Source organism: Oncorhynchus masou, chromosome 2 (assembly GCF_036934945.1).
Source record: "Oncorhynchus masou masou isolate Uvic2021 chromosome 2, UVic_Omas_1.1, whole genome shotgun sequence".
NCBI classification, from domain to species: domain Eukaryota; kingdom Metazoa; phylum Chordata; class Actinopteri; order Salmoniformes; family Salmonidae; genus Oncorhynchus; species Oncorhynchus masou.
In genome coordinates, this window is record NC_088213.1 from 13,141,221 (window position 1) to 13,167,042 (window position 25,822).

A 25,822-nucleotide genomic window follows, 5' to 3' on the forward strand; every position below is an offset into this window, starting at 1 on the left:
TAGCTCCATCTAGTATGTCCGATAGAGTAGAGAGGAACAGCCACCTATTCAATCCTCTCAGATCTTCAAGGGCCAGTCAATAAGGACAGAGGAAGCAGAGGGACTTGGAGAATCAGGGCCTTTATTCATAGTAGGAGTGCTGATCTAGGATCAGTTCCCCCCTGTCTGTATAATTAGTGTGTAAAAGGAAGAAACATTATGAATATGACCCCAGAACACTGTGGTCCATGGTAAAAACAGAAAGAGAAGCTATAATACGTTCAGACATCCAAGGCTAGTGATATTAGTCTAGATTCACCAGGACATAACCTATTGTATGTTTAGGGATTGTTTAATCCTTCCCAGCAATTATCACAGAGTTAAATCAGCTGTGTACTCACAAACAACTCCAATTACCCAAAGCCATTTACACTCCCAAGCAGCACAAACAGTAAAACACAAACAAGAATATTTACACACCAACAGACATATGAACGCACACACATGCATGCACAAACACAGTCAGTCCTTGTGTGTGGAGTGTGTGGTGTGTGTGTGTGTGTGTGTGTGTGTGTGTGTGTGTGTGTGTGTGTGTGTATCCCTAGTGTTGTTTCCTGGACTACCTGAGCCAGTAATACGCTGAATACATCTGGATCATAGGAACTTTATGATTCAGAACACACACACACACAATCTGGACAATTTTTGCTGAAACAGATTACGAACATATGGACACAGAGAATCTGGACCAAGATTGACTTTTGCTAATTCAGTGAGGCAGCAGCAGCATCATGTGGGTCTCCATTCTTACCCAGCAGCCTTTAGGCTTCTCTTCTGACAAGACTGACTGTGTTTTCACAACATTTCTGATTTTCTCTCTCTGTGATGCTGTTTTCACAGCATTCCTAAATTTCATACAGTGTAGTTTAGCATAACAACAACACTTCCCCCTCTCTCCCCCTCCTGTTTCTCTCCCCCCTCCTGTTTCTCTCAATTCAATTCAATTCAAGGGGCTTTATTGGCATGGGAAACATGTGTTAACATTGCCAAAGCAAGTAAGGTATATAATATATAAAGTGAAATAAACAATAAAAATTAACAGTAGACATCACACATACAGAAGTTTCAAAACAATAAAGACATTACAAATGTCATATTATATATATATATACAGTGTTTTTACAATGTGCAAATGGTAAAGGACACAAGATAAAATAAATAAGCATAGATATGTGTTGTATTTACAATGGTGCGTGTTCTTCACTGGTTGCCCTTTTCTCGTGGCAACAGGTCACAAATCTTGCTGCTCTGATGGCACACTGTGGAATTTCACCCAGTAGATATGGGAGTTTTTCAAAATTAGATTTGTTTTCGAATTCTTTGTGGATCTGTGTAATCTGAGGGAAATATGTCTCTCTAATATGGTCATACATTGGGCAGAGGTTAGGAAGTGCAGCTCAGTTTCCACCTCATTTTGTGGGCAGTGAGCACATAGTCTGTCTTCTCTTGAGAGCCATGTCTCCTGTTTCTTTCTCAATAGCAAGGCTATGCTCGCTGAGTCTGTACATAGTCAAAGCTTTCCTTAATTTTGGGTCAGTCACAGTGGTCAGGTATTCTGCCGCTGTGTACTCTCTGTGTAGGGCCAAATAGCATTCTAGTTTGCTCTGTTTTTTTGTTAATTCTTTCCAATGTGTCAAGTAATTATCTTTTTTGTTTTCTCATGATTTGGTTGGGTCTAATTGTGCTGCTGTCATTGGGGCTCTGTAGGGTGTGTTTGTGAACAGAGCCCCAGGACCAGCTTGCTTAGGGGACTCTTCTCCAGGTTCATCTCTCTGTAGGTGATGGCTTTGTTGTGGAAGGTTTGGGAATCGCTTCCTTTTTCTGGTTATAGAATTTAACTGCTCTTTTCTGGATTTTGATAATTAGTGGGTATCGTCCTAATTCTGCTCTGCATGCATTATTTGGTGTTCTCTCTGTACACTGAGGATATTTTTGCAGAATTCTGCGTGCAGAGTCTCAATTTGTTTCTTTGTCCCATTTTGTGAAGTCTTGTTTCTCTCCCCAGACCTCACAACCATAAAGGGCAATGGGCTCTATGACTGATTCAAGTATTTTTAGCCAAATCCTAATTGGTATGTTGAAATTTATGTTCCTTTTGATGGCATAGAATGCCCTTCTTGCCTTGTCTCTCAGATCGTTCACAGCTTTGTGGAAGTTACCTGTGGCGCTGATGTTTAGGCCAAGGTATGTATAGTTTTTTGTGTGCTCTAGGGCAACAGTGTCTAGATGGAATTTGTATTTGTGGTCCTGGTGACTGGACCTTTTTGGAACACCATTATTTTGGTCTTACTGAGATTTACTGTCAGGGCCCAGGTCTGACAGAATCTGTGCATAAGATCTAGGTGCTGCTGTAGGCCCTCCTTGGTTGGTGACAGAAGCACCAGATCATCAGCAAACAGCAGACATTTGACTTCAGATTCTAGTAGGGTGAGGACGGGTGCTGCAGACTTTTCTAGTGCCCGCGCCAGTTCGTTGATATATGTTGAAGAGGGTGGGGCTTAAGCTGCATCCCTGTCTAACCCTTCGACCCTGTGTGAAGAAATGTGTGTTTTTTTGCCAATTTTAACCGCACACTTGTTGTTTGTGTAAATGGATTTTATGATGTCGTATGTTTTACCCCCAACACCACTTTCCATCAGTTTGTATAGCAGACCCTCATGCCAAATTGAGTCTCTTTTTTCTCAACAAAGCATGAGAAGACTTTGCCTTTGTTTTGGTTTGTTTGTTGTCAATTAGGGTGTGCAGGGTGAATACATGGTCTGTTGTACGGTAATTTGGTAAAAAGCCAATTTGACATTTGCTCTCTCTCTCTCTCCTGTTTCTCTCCCTCCCCCTCCTGTTTCTCTCTCCCCCTCCTGTTTCTCTCTCTCTCCTCTTTCTCTCTCCCCCTCCTCTTTCTCTGTTTCTCTCTCTCCTGTTTCTCTCTCTCTCTCCTCTTTCTCTGTTTCTCTCTCTCTCTTTTCTCTGTTTCTCTTTCTCTCTCCTGTTTCTCTCTCTCTCTCCTCTTTCTCTGTTTCTATCCCCCCTCATGTTTCTCTCTCTCTCTCTGTTTCTCTCACTCTCTCCTCTTTCTCTCTCCCCCTCCTGTTTCTCTCTCCCCCTCCTGTTTCTCTCTCCCCCTCCTGTTTCTCTCTCTCTCTCCTGTTTCTCTCTCTCTCTCTGTTTCTCTCTCCCCTCTCTGTCTTTCTGTTTCTCTCTCTCTCCTATTTCTCTCTCTCTCCTCTTTCTCTCTCTCTCCTCTTTCTCTCTCCCCCTCCTCTTTCTCTGTATCTCTCTCTCCTGTTTCTCTCTCTCTCCTCTTTCTCTGTTTCTCTCTCTCTCTCATGTTTCTCTGTTTCTCTCCTGTTTCTCTCTCTCTCTCCTCTTTCTCTGTTTCTCTCTCCCCCTCCTGTTTCTCTCTCTCTCCTTTTTCTCTCTCTCTCTCCTTTTTCTCTGTTTCTCTCTCCCCCTCCTGTTTCTCTCTCTCTCCTGTTTCTCTCTCTCTCTCCTCTTTCTCTGTTTCTCTTTCTCTCTCCTGTTTCTCTCTCTCTCTCCTCTTTCTCTGTTTCTATCCCCCCTCCTGTTTCTCTCTCTCTCCTGTTTCTCTCACTCTCTCCTCTTTCTCTCTCCCCCTCCTGTTTCTCTCTCCCCCTCCTGTTTCTCTCTCCCCCTCCTGTTTCTCTCTTTCTCTCCTGTTTCTCTCTCTCTCTCCTGTTTCTCTCTCCCCCTCCTCTTTCTGTTTCTCTCTCTCTCCTATTTCTCTCTCTCTCCTCTTTCTCTCTCCCCCTCCTCTTTCTCTCTCCCCCTCCTCTTTCTCTGTATCTCTATCTCCTGTTTCTCTCTCTCTCCTCTTTCTCTGTTTCTCTCTCTCTCTCCTGTTTCTCTGTTTCTCTCCTGTTTCTCTCTCTCTCTCCTCTTTCTCTGTTTCTCTCTCCCCCTCTGTTTCTCTCTCTCTCCTCCTTTCTCTCTCTCCTCCTTTTCTCTGTTTCTCTCTCCCCCTCTTTCTCTGTTTCTCTCTCTCTCCTGTTTCTCTCTCTCTCCTCTTTCTCTGTTTCTCTCTCTCTCCTCTTTCTCTGTTTCTCTCTCTCTCCTCTTTCTCTCTCTCTCCTCTTTCTCTGTTTCTCGCTCTCTCCTCTTTCTCTGTTTCTCTCTCTCTCTCTCTCGCTCTCTCCTGTTTCCTGTTTCTCTCTCCTCTCTCTGTTTCTCTCTCTCTCTCCTCTTTCTCTGTTTATCTCTCTCTCTCTCCTGTTTCTCTCTCTCTCTCCTGTTTCTCTGTTTCTCTCTCTCTCCTGTTTCTCTCTCTCTCTCTGTTTCTCTCTCTCTCTCCTGTTTCTCTCTCTCTCTCTCTCTGTTTCTCTGTTTCTCTCTCTCTCCTGTTTCTCTGTTTCTCTCTCTCTCTCCTGTTTCTCTCTCTCTCTCTCCTGTTTCTCTCTTTCTCTCCTGTTTCTCTCTCTCTCTCTCTCTCTGTTTCTCTCTCCCCCTCTCTCTCTCTCTCTGTTTCTCTCTCTCTCTCTCTCTTCTCTGTTTCTCTCTCTTTCTCTGTTTCTCTCTTCTCTGTTTCTCTCTCTCCCTGTTTCTCTCTCTCTCCTTTCTCTGTTTCTCTCTCTCTCCTTCTCTGTTTCTCTCTCTCTCTCTCTCTTCTCTCTCTTCTCTCTGTTTCTCTCTCTCTCCCTGTTTCTCTCTCTCTCCACTTCCTCTGTTTCTCTGTTTCTCTCTCTGTCTCTCTCCTGTTTCTCTCTCTCTCCTGTTCTCTGTTTCTCTCTCTCTCTGTTTCTCTCTCTCCTTTCTCTCTCCCCTCCTCTTTCTCTGTTTCTCTCTCTCTGTTTCTCTGTTTCTCTGTTTCTCTCTCTCTGTTTCTTTCTCCTGTTTCTCTCTCTCTGTTTCTCTCTCTCTCTCTCTGTTCTCTCTCTCTCTCTGTTTCTCTCTCCTCCTTTTCTCTGTTTCTCTCTCTCTTTCTCTGTTTCTCTCTCTCCTCTTTCTCTGTTTCTCTCTCTCTCTTCTCTCTCTCTGTTTCTCTCTCTCTCCTCTTCTCTCTTCCTGTTTCTCTCTTTCTCTCTCTCCTCCTCTGTTTCTCTCTCTCTCTCCTGTTTCTCTGTTTCTCTCTCTCTCTTTCTCTGTTTCTCTCTTTCTCTCTCTCTCTCTCCAGTTTCTCTCTCTCTCTCCTGTTTCTCTGTTTCTCTCTCTCTCTCTCTCCTTTTCTCTCTCTTTCTCTCTCTCTCTGTTTCTCTGTTTCTCTCTCTCTCTCTCTGTTTCTCTCTCTCTCTCCTGTTTCTCTCTCTCTCTCTCCTTTTCTGTTTCTCTCTCTTCTCTCTTTCTCTCTCTCTCTGTTTCTCTCTGTTTCTCTCTCTCTCTCTTTCTTTCTCTCTCTCTTTCTCTTTCTCTCTTTCTCTCTCTTTCTCTTCTCTGTTTCTCTCTCTCTCTCTGTTTCTCTCTCTCTTCTCTCTCTTTCTCTGTTTCTCTCTTTCTCTGTTTCTCTCTCTCTCTGTTTCTTTCTCTGTTCTGTTTCTCTCTCTCCTCTTTCTCTCTTTCTCTCTCTCTGTTTCTCTCTCTCCTCTTTCTGTTTCTCTCTCTCTCTCCTCTGTTTCTCTCTCTCTCCTGTTTCCTGTTTCTCTCTCTCTGTTTCTCTCTCTCCTCTCTTCTCTCTCTCTCTCTCTCTCTCTTTCTCTCCTCTCTTCTCTCTCTTTTCTCTCTCTCTCTCTTTCTCTCTCTGTTTCTCCTCTCTCTCCTGTTTCTCTCTCTCTCCTGTCCTGTTTCTCTCTCTCTCCTGTTTCTCTCTTTTCTCTCCTGTTTCTCTCTCCTCTTTCTCTTTCTCTCTTCTCTCTCTCTCTCTCCTGTTTCTCTGTTTCTCTCTCTCTCCTCTTTCTCTGTTTCTCTCTCCTGTTTCTCTGTTTCTCTCTCTCTCCTGTTTCTCTCTCTCTCCTGTTTCTCTCTCTCCTCTTTCTCTCTCTCTCCTCTTTCTCGGTTTCTCTCTCTCTCTCCTCTTTCTCGGTTTCTCTCTCTCTCTCTCTCTTTCTCTGTTTCTCTCTCTCTCCTCTTTCTCTGTTTCTCTCTCTCTCCTCTTTCTCTCTCTCCTCTTTCTCTGTTTTTCTCTCTCTCCTCTTTCTCTTTCTCTCTCCTCTTTCTCTGTTTCTCTTTCTCTCTCCTCTTACTCCGTTTTGCTTTCTCCCCTCTTTCCTCATTTCAATTCAATTCAAGGGGCTTTATTTCTCTTTCCTCTTTCTCTGTTTCTCTCTCTCTCTCTCCATTCCTCTCTCTCCTATTTCTCTGGGGGTGGGGGGGGGGCTGAGAGAGAGGGAGGGAGAGGGGGGAGACACAGAGAGCGAGACAGAGACAGAGAGGGTAGAGAGAGACTCATTCCTCTTGTTACCTACATCCAGATGATGATAAATACGTAGCAAAAGAAAAGCTGAGGAGAAGAAGGAAGGAAACCGAAGGAGAAGACAGGAGAGGAATAGGAAGGGTGAAAGAGGAGGATACAGACAGATGAGATGAATAGGAGGAGGAAAGAGGAGGGTACAGAGAGAAGAGAGGAAAGAGGAGGATACAGAGAGAGGAGAGGAAGAGGAGGAGGAAAGAGGAGGATACAGAGAGAGGAGAGGAAAGAGGAGGATACAGACAGATGAGACGAATAGGAGGAAAGAGGAGGATACAGTGAGGAGAGGAAAGAGGAGGATACAGACAGATGAGACGAATAGGAGGAAAGAGGAGGATACAGAGAGGAGAGGAAAGAGGAGGATACAGACAGATGAGACGAATAGGAGGAAAGAGGAGGATACAGAGAGGAGAGGAAAGAGGAGGATACAGAGAGAGGAGAGGAAGAGGAGGAGGAAAGAGGAGGATACAGAGAAGAGAGGAAAGAGGAGGATACAGACAGATGAGACGAATAGGAGGAAAGAGGAGGATACAGAGAGGAGAGGAAAGAGGAGGATACAGACAGATGAGACGAATAGGAGGAAAGAGGAGGGTACCGAGAGAGTAGAGGAAAGAGGAGGATACAGAGAGAGGAGAGGAAGAGGAGGAGGAAAGAGGAGGATACAGAGAGAGGAGAGGAAGAGGAGGAGGAAAGAGGAGGATACAGACAGATGAGACGAATAAGAGGAAAGAGGAGGATACAGAGAGGGGAGATGAAAGAGGAGGATACAGAGAGAGGAGAGGAAAGAGGAGGAAAGAGAAGGATACAGAGAGAAGAGAGGAAAGAGGAGGATACAGAGAGAGGAGAGGAAAGGAGGATACAGAGAGAAGAGAGGAAAGAAGAGGAGGAAAGAGAAGGATACAGAGAGCGGAGAGGAAAGAGGAGGATACAGAGAGAGGACAGGAAAGAGGAGGATACAGAGAGCGGAGAGGAAGGAATAGAACAATAGAAGGATTGAGAGAAGGAAAAGAGAGAGGATAGGAAGAGGTTGGAGTGTGGGAAAGAGACTAGCTTTAGTATGAGTGTGTGTGTGCGTCCATACATGTTTGAGTAAAATGAGAAGGTGACAGATTGGAGCAATCAGCCCTAACACTCCACCACTGGACAGTAGAGTACTAATGATAACATACTTCCTGCCTGGCGGCTAGGGCGCGCACCCACCCACCCACCCACCCACACACACACACACACACACACACACACACACACACACACACACACACACACACACACACACACACACACACACACACACACACACACACACACACACACACACACACACACACACACACACACACACAATCAGTCAATGTTATATGCTTTGCCATGACTTGAATGACTAAATTGATTAGTCAAATTATCTCCACTATTATTGTGGTCATATAAAATGATGCTAAGTTTTACATTGTAAATGTAAGGCAAAACACTTTTTATGGCCTGGCATCACTGTCCGCTTTTGATGTCCAATGTTTGACTTCATTAATTAAGATAGATTACAGATGTAAGGATCTTAATTTATTTGCAACAGCAGCAACAGAAAATATGAATTATTATGTGAATTATAATTAGCGGACATATCTGTAGGGGTTGATACATTTGTCGGGAAATTTCTAAGTGTAAATTACAAACTTCAGAAGCCTTTTTAAACCTCAAATACCTCAAAAGTTCTCCTGCAACAGGGTGATCAAATGAAGATCCTACATCTGTAGAGAATGGAGACCTGCACACTGACGAACGCTTCCACTGTGTTTCACTTGGAAGTCATCGTCAGGCATAAAAGACCAAACCATTTAGGTTTGACATTTAGAAGCGGCTGATGTACGCGGCATATGACCTGCTCTGCCATTTACATGAAACCAGTTGCACAGCATTGTGACAAGAGCAAGTGAGAAGCATTATATTCCTTCACCTTTTCCTCATAGACGTCACATCTGACTCAGCCATGGCTCTGAGAGCATTCACCCTGCTAATGCTTTCTCTGCTCCACCAGTGTGTGACTCAGCCATGGCTCTGAGAGCATTCACCCTGCTAATGCTCTCTCTGCTCCACCAGTGTATGCCTCAGCCATGGCTCTGAGAGCATTCACCCTGCTAATGCTCTCTCTGCTCCACCAGTGTGTCCCTCAGCCATGGCTCTGAGAGCATTCACCCTGCTAATGCTCTCTCTGCTCCACCAGTGTGTGACTCAGCCATGGCTCTGAGAGCATTCACCCTGCTAATGCTCTCTCTGCTCCACCAGTGTGTCACTCAGCCATGGCTCTGAGAGCATTCACCCTGCTAATGCTCTCTCTGCTCCACCAGTGTGTCCCTCACCCATGGCTCTGAGAGCATTCGCCCTGCTAATGCTCTCTCTGCTCCACCAGTGTGTCACTCATCCATGGCTCTGAGAGCATTCACCCTGCTAATGCTCTCTCTGCTCCACCAGTGTGTCCCTCAGCCATGGCTCTGAGAGAATTCACCCTGCTAATGCTCTCTCTGCTCCACCAGTGTGTGCCTCAGCCATGGCTCTGAGAGCATTCACCCTGCTAATGCTCTCTCTGCTCCACCAGTGTGTCCCTCAGCCATGGCTCTGAGAGCATTCACCCTGCTAATGCTCTCTCTGCTCCACCAGTGTGTGCCTCACCCATGGCTCTGAGAGCATTCACCCTGCTAATGCTCTTTCTGCTCCACCAGTGTGTGCCTCACCCATGGCTCTGAGAGCATTCACCCTGCTAATGCTCTCTCTGCTCCACCAGTGTGTGCCTCAGCCATGGCTCTGAGAGCATTCACCCTGCTAATGCTCTCTCTGCTCCAACAGTTTGTCACTCAGCCATGGCTCTGAGAGCATTCACCCTGCTAATGCTCTCTCTGCTCCACCAGTGTGTCCCTCAGCCATGGCTCTGAGGGCATTCACCCTGCCAATGCTCTCTCTGCTCCACCAGTGTGTCACTCAGCCATGGCTCTGAGAGCATTCACCCTGCTAATGCTCTCTCTGCTCCAACAGTGTGTCACTCAGCCATGGCTCTGAGAGCATTCACCCTGCTAATGCTCTCTCTGCTCCACCAGTGTGTCCCTCAGCCATGGCTCTGAGAGCATTCACCCTGCTAATGCTCTCTCTGCTCCAACAGTGTGTCACTCAGCCATGGCTCTGAGAGCATTCACCCTGCTAATGCTCTCTCTGCTCCAACAGTGTGTCACTCAGCCATGGCTCTGAGAGCATTCAACCTGCTAATGCTCTCTCTGCTCCAACAGTGTGTCCTCAGCCATGGCTCTGAGAGCATTCACCCTGCTAATGCTCTCTCTGCTCCAACAGTGTGTCCCTCAGCCATGGCTCTGAGAGCATTCACCCTGCTAATGCTCTCTCTGCTCCACCAGTGTGTCCCTCAGCCATGGCTCTGAGAGCATTCACCCTGCTAATGCTCTCTCTGCTCCACCAGTGTGTCCCTCAGCCATGGCTCTGAGAGCATTCACCCTGCTAATGCTCTCTCTGCTCCACCAGTGTGTCCCTCAGCCATGGCTCTGAGAGCATTCACCCTGTACTGTGTAATGTGATGCTGGAGGGTATTATTGTACTGTACTGTGTAATGTGATGCTGGAATGCTCTCTCTGCTCCACCAGTGTGTCCCTCAGCCATGGCTCTGAGAGCATTCACCCTGCTAATGCTCTCTCTGCTCCACCAGTGTGTCCCTCACCCACTCAGCCTGGGACGAATAATGACCTTCAGCTCCTCCCAGTACCAGTCTACCTCATCCCAGACCAGTTGTATGTCATCCCCCAGAAGCTCACCGGTGTCGAGACTCGTTCAGAAAATCATCCGTACTCAGCTGGAGCATCACAGCTCCACGTCTCAATCCATCAATGGGGCGGCAGGTGTGCTAGTGGTTAAGAGCATTGGGCCAGTAGGGTCTCCCGAGTGGCACAGGATCTGTGTTACTACAGATCCTGGTTTCATACCAGGCTGTGTTGCAGCCGGCCGCAACCGGGAGACCCATGAGGCGACACACAATTGGCCCAGTGCCATCCGAGTTAGAGGAGGGTTTGGCTGGCCGGGATGTCCTTGTCCTATCGTGCTCTGGAGACTCCTGTGGTGGGCCGGGCCGGGCGCATGCACGCTGACACGGTTGCCAGGTGTACAGTGTTTCCTCCAACACATTGGTGCAGCTGGCTTCTGGGTTAAGCGTGCTTGGCAGGGTTATGTTTTGGAGGGCGCACGGCTCTTGACCTTCACCTCTCCCGAGTCCGTACGGGAGTTGCAGTGATGGGACAAGACTGTAACTACCAATTGGGGAGAAAAAAAGAGGGTAAAATGTTTTTATAACATTTTTTATAAATGAGTATTGGGCCAGTAACCGAAAGGACCCCAACCATGCGCTTTGACAAACATTGGCCTGTGGGGGAATCTAGTTGCCGACCCCTACTGTGGACTGTAGGCTAAGTGGACTGTGGACTGATGGACTAAGGACAGTCTTAGACTATGGCTCCGCCTCACATGGAGGGGTCAATAATTAATTTGAAGCGACAGTAGCTGGTCCTTCAGCGCGTTTATTTGAACGGGTCTCTCTGTCTCTCTCTCCCTCATCCCTCTATTTCTCCTCCTTCATTCTGTGAAATGACTGAGACTGTTCCTGTTTTTTCTGTGTGTATGTTTGTGATGGAGCCGAGGTCTTCCGTTGTACTATGTAATGTGGTGCTGGGGGGTGTATTGTACTGTGTAATGTGGTGCTGGAGGGTGTATTATATTGTACTGTGTAATGTGGTGCTGGGGGGTGTATTATATTGTACTGTGTAATGTGGTGCTGGGGGGTGTATTATATTGTACTGTGTAATGTGGTGCTGGGGGGTGTATTATATTGTACTGTGTAATGTGGTGCTGGAGGGGGTATTATATTGTACTGTGTAATGTGGTGCTGGAGGGGGTATTATATTGTACTGTGTAATGTGATGCTGGAGGGGGTATTATATTGTACTGTGTAATGTGGTGCTGGAGGGGGTATTATATTGTACTGTGTAATGTGGTGCTGGAGGGTGTATTATATTGTAATGTGATGCTGGAGGGGGTATTATATTGTACTGTGTAATGTGGTGCTGGAGGGTGTATTATATTGTAATGTGATGCTGGAGGGTGTATTATATTGTACTGTGTAATGTGATGTGGTGCTGGAGGGTGTATTATATTGTACTGTGTAATGTGGTGCTGGAGGGTGTATTATATTGTACTGTGTAATGTGGTGCTGGAGGGCTTATTGTACTGTACTGTGTAATGTGATGTGGTGCTGGAGGGTGTATTATATTGTACTGTGTAATGTGGTGCTGGAGGGTTTATTGTACTGTACTGTACTGTGTAATCACTCTCATATATCCTTATGTACATATTCTTTATCCCCTTACACTGTGTATAAGACAGTAGATTAGCAATTGTTAGTTAGATTACTTGTTGGTTATTACTGTGTATTGGTCGGAACTAGAAGCATTATATTTACTGTGTAAACTGGTGCTGGATTAACATCTGCTAACCATGTGTATGTGACAAAAATTTGATTTGATTTGATATAATGTAATGTGGTGCTGGAGGGTTTATTGTACTGTACTGTGTAATGTGATGCTGGAGGGTATTATTGTACTGTACTGTGTAATGTGGTGCTGGAGGGTGTATTATATTGTACTGTGACGTGATGCTGGAGGGTGTATTAAGTTGTACTGTGTAATGTGGTGCTGGAGGGTTTATTGTACTGTGTAATGTAATGTGGTGCTGGAGGGTTTATTATATAGTACTGTGTAATGTGATGCTGGAGGGTGTATTATATTGTACTGTGTAATGTGGTGCTGGAGGGTATATTGTGCTGTACTGTGTAATGTGGTGCTGGAGGGTTTATTGTACTGTGTAATGTAATGTGGTGCTGGAGGGTTTATTATATAGTACTGTGTAATGTGGTGCTGGAGGGTGTATTATATTGTACTGTGTAATGTGATGCTGGAGGGTTTATTGTACTGTACTGTGTAATGTGATGCTGGAGGGGATATTATATTGTACTGTGTAATGTGGTGCTGGAGGGTGTATTATATTGTACTGTGTAATGTGGTGCTGGAGGGTGTGTTATATTGTACTGTGTAATCTGGTGCTGGAGGGTTTATTGTACTGTGTAATGTGGTGCTGGAGGGGTATTATATTGTACTGTGTAATGTGGTGCTGGAGGGTTTATTGTACTGTGTAATGTGATGCTGGAGGGTGTATTATATTGTACTGTGTAATGTGGTGCTGGAGGGTGTATTATATTGTACTGTGTAATGTGGTGCTGGAGGGTGTATTATATTGTACTGTGTAATGTGGTGCTGGAGGGTGTATTATATTGTACTGTGTAATGTGATGCTGGAGGGTGTATTATATTGTACTGTGTAATGTGGTGCTGGAGAGTGTATTATATTGTACTGTGTAATGTGATGCTGGAGGATGTATTATATTGTACTGTGTAATGTGGTGCTGGAGGGTGTATTATATTGTACTGTGTAATGTGGTGCTGGAGGGTGTATTATATTGTACTGTGTAATGTGATGCTGGAGGGTGTATTATATTGTACTGTGTAATGTGGTGCTGGAGAGTGTATTATATTGTACTGTGTAATGTGATGCTGGAGGATGTATTATATTGTACTGTGTAATGTGATGCTGGAGGGTTTATTGTACTGTACTGTGTAATGTGGTGCTGGAGGGTTTATTGTACTGTGTAATGTGGTGCTTTAGGGTGTATTATATTGTACTGTGTAATGTGGTGCTGGAGAGTGTATTATATTGTACTCTGTAATGTGATGCTGGAGGATGTATTGTACTGTACTGTGTAATGTGATGCTGGAGGATGTATTGTACTGTACTGTGTAATGTGGTGCTGTAGGGTGTATTATATCGTACTGTGTAATGTGATGCTGGAGGATGTATTGATTGTACTGGGTAATATGATTATGTCGAGGTGGCACTGAATGCATTTCTTTTTGGGGGGGGGGTTGTGGTGTTTTTAGTGTAATGAGGACGGCTCATTAAAGGAAGACAAAAAGTAAAGTATATCTCTCTCTCTCTGGTTATTTATTTTTTAATGCTGGCCGTCAGAACACTGAGGGGAAATCCCCTCTTACTGGCCAATGAAAAGAGAGGATAAATCCAGGAAATACAAAATATGGATACAATTATTGACACAGACACACAGACATGTATCTGTGTGTGTGTGTGCGTGTGTGTGTGGCCTATGATATGTGTGTGTAGAGGGAAGCATGACACATAATGTCTCCCATGTGTAGGGAACCAAATGCTGGCTCAGCAGATGACCAGTATCTATTGACAACAGCTGGCTACTCCTTCGGAAACTATGCTACCCACACACACACACTTTTATCCACCACTGAGTCTGTGGCTATGAGTCCCAAGAATGGGCCAGAAAAATGGCCAAGACGAGGTAAGAATCCCCTCTTACAGTGTAAAGCAGGTGAAAAGACTGGTCTAAATATGTCCATTTTATTATAATGATTACCATCTTATTTCCTTTGTCTCTCATACCTACTTTTTTGTCTTGAGACAATATCTTCTCTTCTGAAAGCTCCCTCACTTCCTCTATCCTCTACATCCTGTCTTCAATGTCTGTCTATTTTCTCATCTGGTGTCCCAGTGCTTAGCTATTAGTGTCAAGATGGTACTGACAGATAAGTCAGCTCTGCTTCTAGGACCTAAGATTCTTCTGTATTTTAGTCAATGCCACTATGACATTGCCCCTCCTAATATTTATATATTCCTTAATTCCATTATTTTTCTTTAGGTTGTGTGTATTGTAGGTATTGTTGTATTGTTACAGAAACAGGAAGTGGTACAATGCCACCGTTACCTCCCAGCCAATTAAAACTTTGCCTTTGCAGGCCTGAGAGAGAAAGAGAGCGAGATCGAGAGGGAGAGAGACAGAGAGAAAGCAAAAGAGAGAGAGAGATTGTGAGAAGACATTTGGGAGCTCAGGACAGAGAGAGAGAGAGAGATTGTGAGAAGACATTTGGTTGCTCAGGGCAGAGAGAGAGAGGGAGTAAGAGAGAGGGGGAGATTGTGAGAAGACATTTGGGAGCTCAGGGCAGAGAGAGAGAGAGGGAGTAAGACTTCCCAAAATGGGAGAAACACCAAATTGAGACTGCATGCAGAATTCTGCAAAAATATCCTCCGTGTACAACGTAGAACACCAAATAATGCATGCAGAGCAGAATTAGGCCGATACCCACTAATTATCAAAATCCAGAAAAGAGCCATTTAATTCTATAACCACCTAAAAGGAAGCGATTTCCAAACCTTCCACAACAAAGCCATCACCTACAGAGAGATGAACCTGGAGAAGAGTCCCCTAAGCAAGCTGGTCCTGGGGCTCTGTTCACAAACACAAACACACCCTACAGAGCCCCAGGACAGCAGCAAAATTAGACCCAACCAAATCATGAGAAAACAAAAAGATAATTACTTGACACATTGGAAAGAATTAACAAAAAAACAGAGCAAACTAGAATGCTATTTGGCCCTACACAGAGAGTACACAGCGGCAGAATACCTGACCACTGTGACTGACTCAAAATTAAGGAAAGCTTTGACTATGTACAGACTTAGTGAGCATAGCCTTGCTATTGAGAAAGGCCGCCGTAGGCAGACATGGCTCTCAAGAGAAGACAGGCTATGTGCTCACTGCCCACAAAATGAGGTGGAAACTGAGCTGCACTTCCTAACCTCCTGCCCAATGTATGACCATATTAGAGAGACATATTTCCCTCAGATTACACAGATGCACAAAGAATTCAAAAACAAATCCAATTTTGAAAAACTCCCATATCTACTGTGTGAAATTCCACAGTGTGCCATCACAGCAGCAAGATTTGTGACCTGTTGCCACGAGAAAAGGGCAACCAGTGAAGAACACACACCATTGTAAATACAACCCAAATTTATGCTTATTTATTTTATCTTGTGTCCTTTACCATTTGTACATTGTTAAAACACTGTATATATATATATATATATAATGACATTTGTAATGTCTTTATTGTTTTGAAACTTCTGTATGTGTAATGTTTACTGTTAATTTTTATTGTTTATTTCACTTTATATATTCACTTTATATATTATCTACCTCACTTGCTTTGGCAATGTTAACACATGTTTCCCATGCCAATAAAGCCCTTGAATTGAATTGAATTGAATTGAGAGGGGGAGATTGTGAGAAGACATTTGGGAGCTCAGGGCAGAGAGAGAGAGGGAGTAAGAGAGAGGGGGAGATTGTGAGAAGACTTTTGGGAGTTCAGGACAGAGAGAGAGAGAGAGTAAGAGAGAGAGGGAGATTGTGAGAAGACTTTTGGGAGCTCAGGGCAGAGAGAGAGAGAGAGAGGGAGATTGTGAGAAGACATTTGGGAGTTCAGTACAGAGAGAGAGAGGGAGTTAGAGAGAGAGGGGAGATTGTGAGAAGACATTTGGGAGCTCAGGGCAGAGAGAGAGAGAGAGAGGGAGTAAGAGAGAGAGGGAGATTGTGAGAAGACATTTGGGAGCTCAGGGCAGAGAGAGAGAGGGAGTAAGAGAGAGAGGGAGATTGTGAGAAGACATTTGGGAGCTCAGGGCAGAGAGAGAGGGAGTAAGAGAGAGGAGGAGATTGTGAGAAGACATTTGGGAGCTCATGACAAAGAGAGAGAGGGAGTAAGAGAGAGAGGGAGATTGTGAGAAGACATTTGGGAGCTCATGACAGAGAGAGAGAGGGAGATTGTGAGAAGACATTTGGGTGCTCAGGACAGAGAGAGAGAGGGAGTAAGAGAGAGAGAGGGAGTAAGAGAGAGAGGGAGATTGTGAGAAGACATTTTGGAGCTCAGGACAGAGAGAGAGGGAGTAAGAGAGAGAGAGGGAGAAAGAGAGAGAGAGGGAGTAAGAGAGAGAGGGAGATTGTGAGAAGACATTTTGGAGCTCAGGACAGAGAGAGAGGGAGTAAGAGAGAGAGGGAGAGAGAGAGAGAGGGAGTACATGAGAGAGGGAGTAAGAGAGGGAGAGAGAGGGGGAAAGAGAGAGAGAGAGAAAACAGGACATATAAACCAATTAAATCACAGAGAAACAAACACCCTTCTCTAGTGACCTACAGAGACAACCCTTCTCTAGTGACCTACAGAGAGAAAACCCTTCTCTAGTGACCTACAGAGAGAAAACCCTTCTCTAGTGAGCTACAGAGAGAAAACCCCTCTCTAGTGACCTACAGAGAGAAAACCCCTCTCTAGTGACCTACAGAGAGAAAACCCTTCTCTAGTGACCTACAGAGAGAAAACCCTTCTCTAGTGACCTACAGAGAGAAAACCCTTCTCTAGTGACCTACAGAGAGAAAACCCTTCTCTAGTGACCTACAGAGAGAAAACCCTTCTCTAGTGACCTACAGAGAGAAACCCCTTCTCTAGTGACCTACAGAGAGAAAACCCTTCTCTAGTGACCTAGAGAGAAAACCCTTCTAGTGAGCTACAGAGAGAAAACCCTTCTCTAGTGACCTACAGAGAGAAAACCCTTCTCTAGTGACCTAGAGAGAAAACCCTTCTCTAGTGACCTACAGAGAGAAAACCCTTCTCTAGTGACCTACAGAGAGAAAACCCTTCTCTAGTGACCTACAGAGAAAAACCCTTCTCTAGTGACCTACAGAGAGAAAACCCTTCTCTAGTGAGCTACAGAGAGAAAACCCTTCTCTAGTGACCTACAGAGAGAAAACCCTTCTCTAGTGACCTACAGAGAGAAAACCCTTCTCTAGTGACCTACAGAGAGAAAACCCTTCTCTAGTGACCTACAGAGAGAAACCCCTTCTCTAGTGACCTAGAGAGAAAACCCTTCTAGTGAGCTACAGAGAGAAAACCCTTCTCTAGTGACCTACAGAGAGAAAACCCTTCTCTAGTGACCTAGAGAGAAAACCCTTCTCTAGTGACCTAGAGAGAAAACCCTTCTCTAGTTACCTACAGAGAAAACCCTTCTCTAGTGACCTACAGAGAAAACCCTTCTCTAGTGACCTACAGAGAAAACCCTTCTCCATTGACCTGGTGAAATTGACAGGTCCCACATCTCTTTTAACTGCAGGGATTCTGTCACAGGGCAGAGGGAGTGAGGCAGTAGAGGAAGGCCAAAGGTAGGAGGAGTAGCCAGAAACAATGCTCCGTTCATAGCTATTTGCCATCCGCACTTCTAAGAAAATGAGAGGAGTGGACACAGAGTATTGCTGCTCCCCAGTGCTTAATGGCTACAGGAATGTCTTAGCATTTCTTTATCTTAGTATTCTTTGAGCACAGCACCAGGATTATCATGTGAGGGATGTGCAAATCACCTCCTTTTTCTTCATCAACACACAAGTCTGCCTGTTCTGACACCCATGTATTGTGTGTGTGTGTGTGTGTGTGTGTGTGTGTGTGTGTGTGTGTGTGTGTGTGTGTGTGTGTGTGTGTGTGTGTGTGTGTGTGTGTGTGTGTGTGTGTGTGTGTACCTGACACCTGCCATTGACACACAGGTCTGACTCGTAGGGTCCACATGGTGTTCCATCCATCACTCTCTGCCACCAGGATGGGGGCATCTCTCCCCACAGGGGAACAGAACAGGGCACATGGCTTCTCTACAGAGAGAACACACAAGGGGGTTAATAGCCTAGCGGTTACAGAGGCGAGCCAGCAACCGGAGGGTTGCCCGTTCGCATCCCCGGTTTTCCTGTCGCGAAAAGAGCTGGCAACCAATGCCTAGGTGCCATTGATGTCACTGTGCCCTCGAGCAAGGCACTAAACCCCTAACCATGCACCTCTCCAAAATCTGTGTATGTGTGTCTTTCAGAATGGTTGAATTAGAAGTGGAAGTAAAATTTAGGTTGGACCTTGGGTGCAATTGACCAATAAAGTGATCTCAACCTATTAATGATGGGGAACAGAACAGAGAACAGGGCTTTTCTACAGAGAGAACACACATAGGGGGTTAATGTAATGAGGTGTCACCCTTGATTGAAATCTCATATATTACGTAATGTGATGACATCACATGACCACTGGTGACCTTTGATATGCAAATGTAAAAAAGAATGTTGGTATCAGCTACCTGGTCTCATGCTCTGTTAGTAATTTATTTATTTTTAACTAGGCAAATCAGTAAATAACACATTTTTACTTACAATGACAGCCTAGGAACAGTGGGTTTCTGCCTTGTTCAGGGCCCTTCACTTTGTCCACATTTTGTTATGTTACAGCCTTATTCTAAAATGGATTCAATTTAAAAATGTAAAAACCATAATGACAAAGCAAAAACATGTTTTTAGAAAAGTTTGCAAATTTATAAAAACAAATCTAAAACAGAAATACCTTAATCAGACCCGACATTTAGTTCAGGTGCATTGTCACGTTCTGACCTTAGTTATTTTATTTAGGTCTTTGTTTTAGTATGGTCAGGGCGTGAGTTGGGTGGGTTGTCTATGTTCGTTTTTCTATGTTGGTTTTTGACTTTGGCCTGGTATGGTTCTCAATCAGAGGCAGGTGTCGTTAGTTGTCTCTGATTGAGAATCATACTTTGTAGCCTTTCCCCACCAGTGTTTGGTGGGTGATTGTTTTCTGTGTCTGTGTGCTCCACACGGAACTGTTTCGGTTTTAGTTTCTGTCTTTCTATTTGTTATTTTGTATTTTCGTGTTCAGTGATTTTGTTCATTAAAACATGACGAACATGTACCACGCTGCACATTGGTCCGATCTCTCATACTCCTCGTCAGAGGAGGACGAATCCCGTTACATGCATCCTGTTTCCATTGATCATCCGTGATATGTTTCGACAACTTGAATGGATTCCACCTGTGGTAAATTCAATTGATTGGACATGATTTGGAAAGGCACATACCCATCTGTATAAGGTCCCACAGTTGACAGTGTATGTCAGAGCAAAACCAAGCCTTGAGGTCGAAGGAATTGTCCGTAGAGCTCTGAGACAGGATTGTGTCGAGGCACAGATCAAAAAAATGTCTGCAGCATTGAAGGTCCCCAAGAACACAGTGGTCTCCATCATTCTTAAATGGAAGAGGTTTGGAACCACCAAGACTCTTCCTAGAGCTGGCCACCCGGCCAAACTGAGCAATGGGGGAGATTGGTCAGGGAGGTGACCAAGAACACAATGATCATTCTGACAGAGCTCTAGAGTTCCTCTGTGGAGATGGGAGAACATTCCAGAAGGACAACCCTCTCTGCAGCACTCCACCAATCAGGCATTTATGATAAGAGTGACCAGACAGAAGCCACTCCTCAGTAAAAGGCACATGACGGCAGGCTTGGGGTTTGCCAAAAGGCACCTAAAGGACTCTGACTGGTCTGATGAAACCAAGATTGAACTCTTTGGCCTGAATGCCAAGCATCACCTCTGGAGGAAACCAGGTACTGCTCATCACCTGGCCAAAACCATCCCTATGGCAGCATCATGCTGTGGGGATGTTTTTCAGCAGTAGGGACTGGGAGACTAGTCAGGATCAAGGGAAAGATGAATGGAGCAAGGTACAGAGAGTTTCTTGATGAAAACCTGCTCCAGAGCGCTCAGGACCTCAGACTTTGGCAAAGGTTCACCTTCCAACAGGACGACCCTAAGCTCACAGCCAAAACAACACAGGAGTGGCTTCGGGACAAGCCTCTGAATATCCTTAAGTCGCCAAGCCAGAGCCCGGACTTGAACCCTATCTAACATGTCTGGAGACACCTGAAAATAGCTGTGCAGCGACACTCCCCATCCAACCTGACAGAGCTTGAGAGGATCTGCAGAGAAGAATGGGAGAAACTCCCCAAATACAGGTGTGCCACACTTGCAGTGTCATACCCAAGAAGACTCAAGGTTGTCTTCGCTGCCAATGGGTCTGATTAAAGAGTCTGAATACTTATGTCAATGTGATTAAGTTTTTTATTTGTTATACATTTGCAAAAAAAAAAAATCTAAAAACCTGTTTTTGTTTTGTCATTATGGGGTATTATGTGGAGATTGATGATGAAAAACAACGATTTAATACATTTTAGAATAAGGCTGTAACGCAACAAAATGTGGAAAAAGTGAAGGGGTCTGAATACTTTCTGAATGCCCTGTATACAGTGCCTTGCGAAGGTTTTCGGCCCCCTTGAACTTTGCGACCTTTTGCCACATTTCAGGCTTCAAACATAAAGATATAAAACTGTATTTTTTTGTGAAGAATCAACAACAAGTGGGACACAATCATGAAGTGGAATGACATTTATTGCATATTTCAAACTTTTTTAACAAATCAAAAACTGAAAAATTGGGCGTGCAAAATTATTCAGCCCCTTAAGTTAATACTTTGTAGCGCCACCTTTTGCTGCGATTACAGCTGTAAGTCGCTTGGGGTATGTCTCTATCAGTTTTGCACATCGAGAGACTGAAATTTTTTCCCATTCCTCCTTGCAAAACAGCTCGAGCTCAGTGAGGTTGGATGGAGAGCATTTGTGAACAGCAGTTTTCAGTTCTTTCCACAGATTCTCGATTGGATTCAGGTCGGGACTTTGACTTGGCCATTCTAACACCTGGATATGTTTATTTTTGAACCATTCCATTGTAGATTTTGCTTTATGTTTTGGATCATTGTCTTGTTGGAAGACAAATCTCCGTCCCAGTCTCAGGTCTTTTGCAGACTCCATCAGGTTTTCTTCCAGAATGGTCCTGTATTTGGCTCCATCCATCTTCCCATCAATTTTAACCATCTTCCCTGTCCCTGCTGAAGAAAAGCAGGCCCAAACCATGATGCTGCCACCACCATGTTTGACAGTGGGTATGGCGTGTTCAGGGTGATGAGCTGTGTTGCTTTACGCCAAACATAACGTTTTGCATTGTTGCCAAAAAATTCAATTTTGGTTTCATCTGACCAGAGCACCTTCTTCCACATGTTTGGTGTGTCTCCCAGGTGGCTTGTGGCAAACTTTAAACAACACTTTTTATGGATAGCTTTAAGAAATGGCTTTCTTCTTGCCACTCTTCCATAAAGGCCAGATTTGTGCAATATACGACTGATTGTTGTCCTATGGACAGAGTCTCCCACCTCAGCTGTAGATCATCCAGAGTGATCATGGGCCTCTTGGCTGCATCTCTGATCAGTCTTCTCCTTGTATGAGCTGAAAGTTTAGAGGGACGGCCAGGTCTTGGTAGATTTGCAGTGGTCTGATACTCCTTCCATTTCAATATTATCGCTTGCACAGTGCTCCTTGGGATGTTTAAAGCTTGGGAAATCTTTTTGTATCCAAATCCGGCTTTAAACTTCTTCACAACAGTATCTTGGACCTGCCTAGTGTGTTCCTTGTTCTTCATGATGCTCTCTGCGCTTTTAACGGACCTCTGAGACTATCACAGTGCAGGTGCATTTATACGGAGACTTGATTACACACAGGTGGATTGTATTTATCATCATTAGTCATTTGGTTTGCAACGGAAAAGGGGAAAAATGAATGTTTCTCATTCGTCCAGGTAGTCCCTCCCTGTTTGGGTCAGTTTTTATTCTGTTTGGCACCTAATGAACACAACCCTGCTGAGAACCATAATGTACAAGAGGAGGTTATATCCACATTACACAGACTGCTGTTCAGGACCCTTGTTGATATCACTCTGTGTGAGGCCTTTGATCAGTGTGTTGTTAAGATGTATTGTCAGTGGTATAACATTTTTACAGCTGTTTGACCAAATGTCTTCATGTATTTATGAACTGAGGGTTCTGTTCATCCAGCAGGTGTTTATTTGAGAGCTGTAAAATGGCCTTCTTCCCTCCCCCTCCTTCCCTCCCTCCCTTCTTCCCTTTCTCCTTCCTTCCTATCCCATCCCAGTAGGATCAGCTCAGTTTATTTGTACACTTCCTAATCTGAACTGAGATCAGCAACGTTTGCAGTTCAGTCAGTTCAACATTTACAGATGCTCTATCTTAATTTGACCCTGCTTCTCACAGCAGGAAAAATAAATCCTGCAGCAAAGTGGATTATAATTATTAGACATTTTTTCATTAGGGCACATCAAGTCTGACATTTTAAGGTGGAAGCTACAAACTTTAGAAGCCTTTGATTTTTTGAAAACACTACAATTTGCAATGCAAATTGGACATTTCTCTGCGACAACAGAGAGAGCAAATTAAGATACGTGGGACAAATGACCAGAGAAGTCAATCCAGAAGAAAAAGCCATATTATAACCAATGTTGTTGAATGAAAAGTATGAAACACAGAGAGACTAAAGAGAGGTTATTTAGGATGTTCTTGGTAGAGTTTGGGGGGGGAAGCCTGGCTTCCCTTGGCACTCATGAATACACACCACTGCAGGTCTGTAGGTATTTCAAATTCATCCCATGCAAATAGCTCTGAGGTGTTTGCATCTTAGACAGTCGGCCACTAACATCTTAACCGGTTTTCACTCTGCTACATTCCCTCGCTCTCTACTAGTCTCTCTTTCTCTCTGTGTGTGTGTACCTGTCTCTCCCTCTCTCTTGCTGTCTGTCACACACACACACACAGACACCAACACGCTCCAGCAAAGAACACTTTAGAGCAATTGAGCCTGTCTCAGAAAATGAAACAAGATAAAGAGAAAATGAGAGAGGGAGGGAGGAAATGAGAGAAGGAGAGATGTTGTCCTGTTTTCACACATCATCACCACAATCTATCAGGGAGGTCAATCAGAGGATTGCTCTGTGGGGGGTTGTCAGCAAACCTTTTCAAAAACACCAAGTAAATGGTGATGGTGGACAGTAAACCTCTTCCTAAACACCAGGGAAATGGTGATGGGGAATCAAGAGTCTCAGTACTGCTGATTTAGGATCAGTCTTTGCCTTTTGGATCACAAGTAATAAGATTCTATGGACAGGGTGTACCTGATCCTAGATCAGCACTCCTACTTTGAGCTCATGATATATGAGCTTCTAATGAGCTCTACTTCACACATTTGTTGTGGGTTATTTGTTGTGAGTTATTTGGGGGATCTTATTTTAAAGGGTGACTGGTCATCTACCAAAATGTACAGTATGTAGCAACACCACCTGCTGCAGCTAAATGATCTCACACATTTTTTTAAAGGAAATGTCACCTTTGTCCAAAAATGTCTAACAACATCACATGTCGACGTACATGATGTAGTCTTTTTGGAGGTCAATAAGGCTAAATTAGCTGATTCAGAGATACAGTGCCTTGCGAAAGTATTCGGCCCCCTTGAACTCTGCGACCTTTTGCCACATTTCAGGCTTCAAACATAAAGATATAAAACTGTATTTTTTTGTGAAGAATCAACAACAAGTGGGACACAATCATGAAGTGGAACGACATTTATTGGATATTTCAAACTTTTTTAACGACGAATGAGAAACATTAATTTTTCCCCTTTTCCGTTGCAAACCGTTTTAAAACACTGCATGCTCATGACCTTGATCAGACAGATTTGGCAAGAGTGGTCCGTGAGGAAATGAGATGACTGGGAAAAACTTGGACAGACATCAATCTAGCTGACGCTAAATCAAAGCTGCTGGGAAGTCCGATGCGGATGCTTCCCAAATAGCACCCTACTGTATAGCCTTTATAGGGCATTACTTTTGACCAGGGACCAAAGAGATAAAAGGGAACAAGGGTGTCATTTGGGAAGCATGCGCTAATGACAAGGAAAATAAATGATTTGCCAAAGAATACTGAACCGCTAGAAGTCAATGGGGTCAGCCTGAGCAGCAGTCTGTTTCTGTCAGCCAGATGATTGTTGTCGTGGCAATGCAAAGCAAACACGTTTGCCAAAGCAATGACAAAGTTATACAGAAGTCAGTAACCCATTTTGGTACACTATGATAACTACATCAACATCAACCCAATTCAATAATCGTGCACCTGACAAGTTATCTGCTGTGTGTGTGTTTTGGGGTTTTTACTGTCCTTGTGGAGACCAGAAGTCCTCACAAGGATGGTAAAATAAGGAAAAGTTGGACAAGTGAGGTGGAAAAAAAGCTATTTTAGGTTTAAGATTACAATTAGGATTATTTTTTTATTTTACCTTTATTTAAATAGCCAAGTCAGTTAAGAACAATGATGTTTCAATGACAGCCTAGGAACAGTGGGTTAACTGCCAGGGCCAGAATGACAGTTTGTACCTTGTCAGGTCGGGGGTTTGAACTTGCAGCCTTCTGGTTGCTAGTCCAACACTCTAACCACTAGGCTATCCTGCCACCCCCCTAGGGTTAAGGGTTAAGGTTAGGTTTAGGGTTATAATTAGAATTAGGATTAGGGTTATAATTAGAATTAGGATTAGGGTTAGAATTAAGGTTAAGGTTAGGGTTAAATTAGGATAAAGGTTAGGCTTAAGGTTAGGGTTAAGGTTAGGGTTAGGTTTAGGGTTACAATTAGAATTAGGATTAGGGTTAGAATTAGGATTAGAATTAGGATTAAGGTTAGAATTAGGTTTAAGGTTAGGCTTAAGGTTAGGGTTAAGGGTTAAGGTTAGGGTTAAGTTTAGGGTTACAATTAGAATTAGGATTAAGGTTAGAATTAGAATTAGGTTTAGGGTTACAATTAGAATTAGGATTAGGGTTAGAATTAGAATTAGGGTTAAGGTTAGGGTTAAGGTTAGGGTTAGGTTTAACATTAGGGGTTAGGGACAATAGGATTTTGAATGGGAATTAATTGTTTGGTGCCCACAAGGACAGTAAAAAAAAGTGTGTGTGCGTGATGCATACGTGTGTATATGTACGCACGCGTGTGTGTGTGTGTGTGCGTGTGTGTGTGTGTGTGTGTGTGTGTGTGTGTGTGTGTGTTTTTGCAGGCCCTCTGAATCTCCAGCACATTTCTTCCTCTCACCATCGTTATTGACTGCGGTCCATATGCTGTTCTTCTTCTTTCCGGCCTGGCGGTCATGGGAGAGACACTGCAGCTCTCTGAAGCTGGGTGTTCCTTTAGGGCAGGGAGGACCTTCACACACTTTATGTTCCACACTGGCCTTCTGACAGTTACTACCACCAGGACCTGGCCTAGAGACACAACCAGTATGAAAACACACCAAGACACATGTGGTACACACGCACACACACACACAAAGCAGAAGACTTACGGCGGGTTGTCGCATTTCCTCTGTCTGAACTGAGCTCCGGTGCCACAGGTTCTACTGCACTGGCTCCACTGACTCCAGATGCTCCAGTCCCCATCCACATGCTGTGGGATAGGGCTTTTACTTACACACTCCCCTGCCCGGCACCACTGAGAGAGAGAGAGAGAGAGACAGACAGAGACAGACAGAGAGAGAGAGAGGGGAGAGAGACAGACAGAGAGAGAAAGAAAGAAAGAAGAACAAAAGTTAATGCTATTGGCGAAGGCAGTTGACCAATGGACCAATTGCCATATAACACATTTACATCATTACATTTAAGTCATTTGGCAGACGCTCTT

The 25,822-nt window shown here is 44.3% G+C and overlaps 1 protein-coding gene across 1 annotated transcript in view; it reads right to left on the reverse strand.

Moving 5' to 3' along the window:
- adamts17 (ADAM metallopeptidase with thrombospondin type 1 motif, 17) overlaps nt 1-25,822 on the reverse strand; it is a 108,441-nt gene that overhangs the window by 59,049 nt on the left and 23,570 nt on the right. Inside the window, 4 exon segments of the mRNA XM_064984240.1 lie at nt 17,906-17,975; nt 17,977-18,031; nt 25,238-25,407; nt 25,488-25,633. Coding sequence (XP_064840312.1) covers nt 17,906-17,975; nt 17,977-18,031; nt 25,238-25,407; nt 25,488-25,633 — 441 coding nt within the window.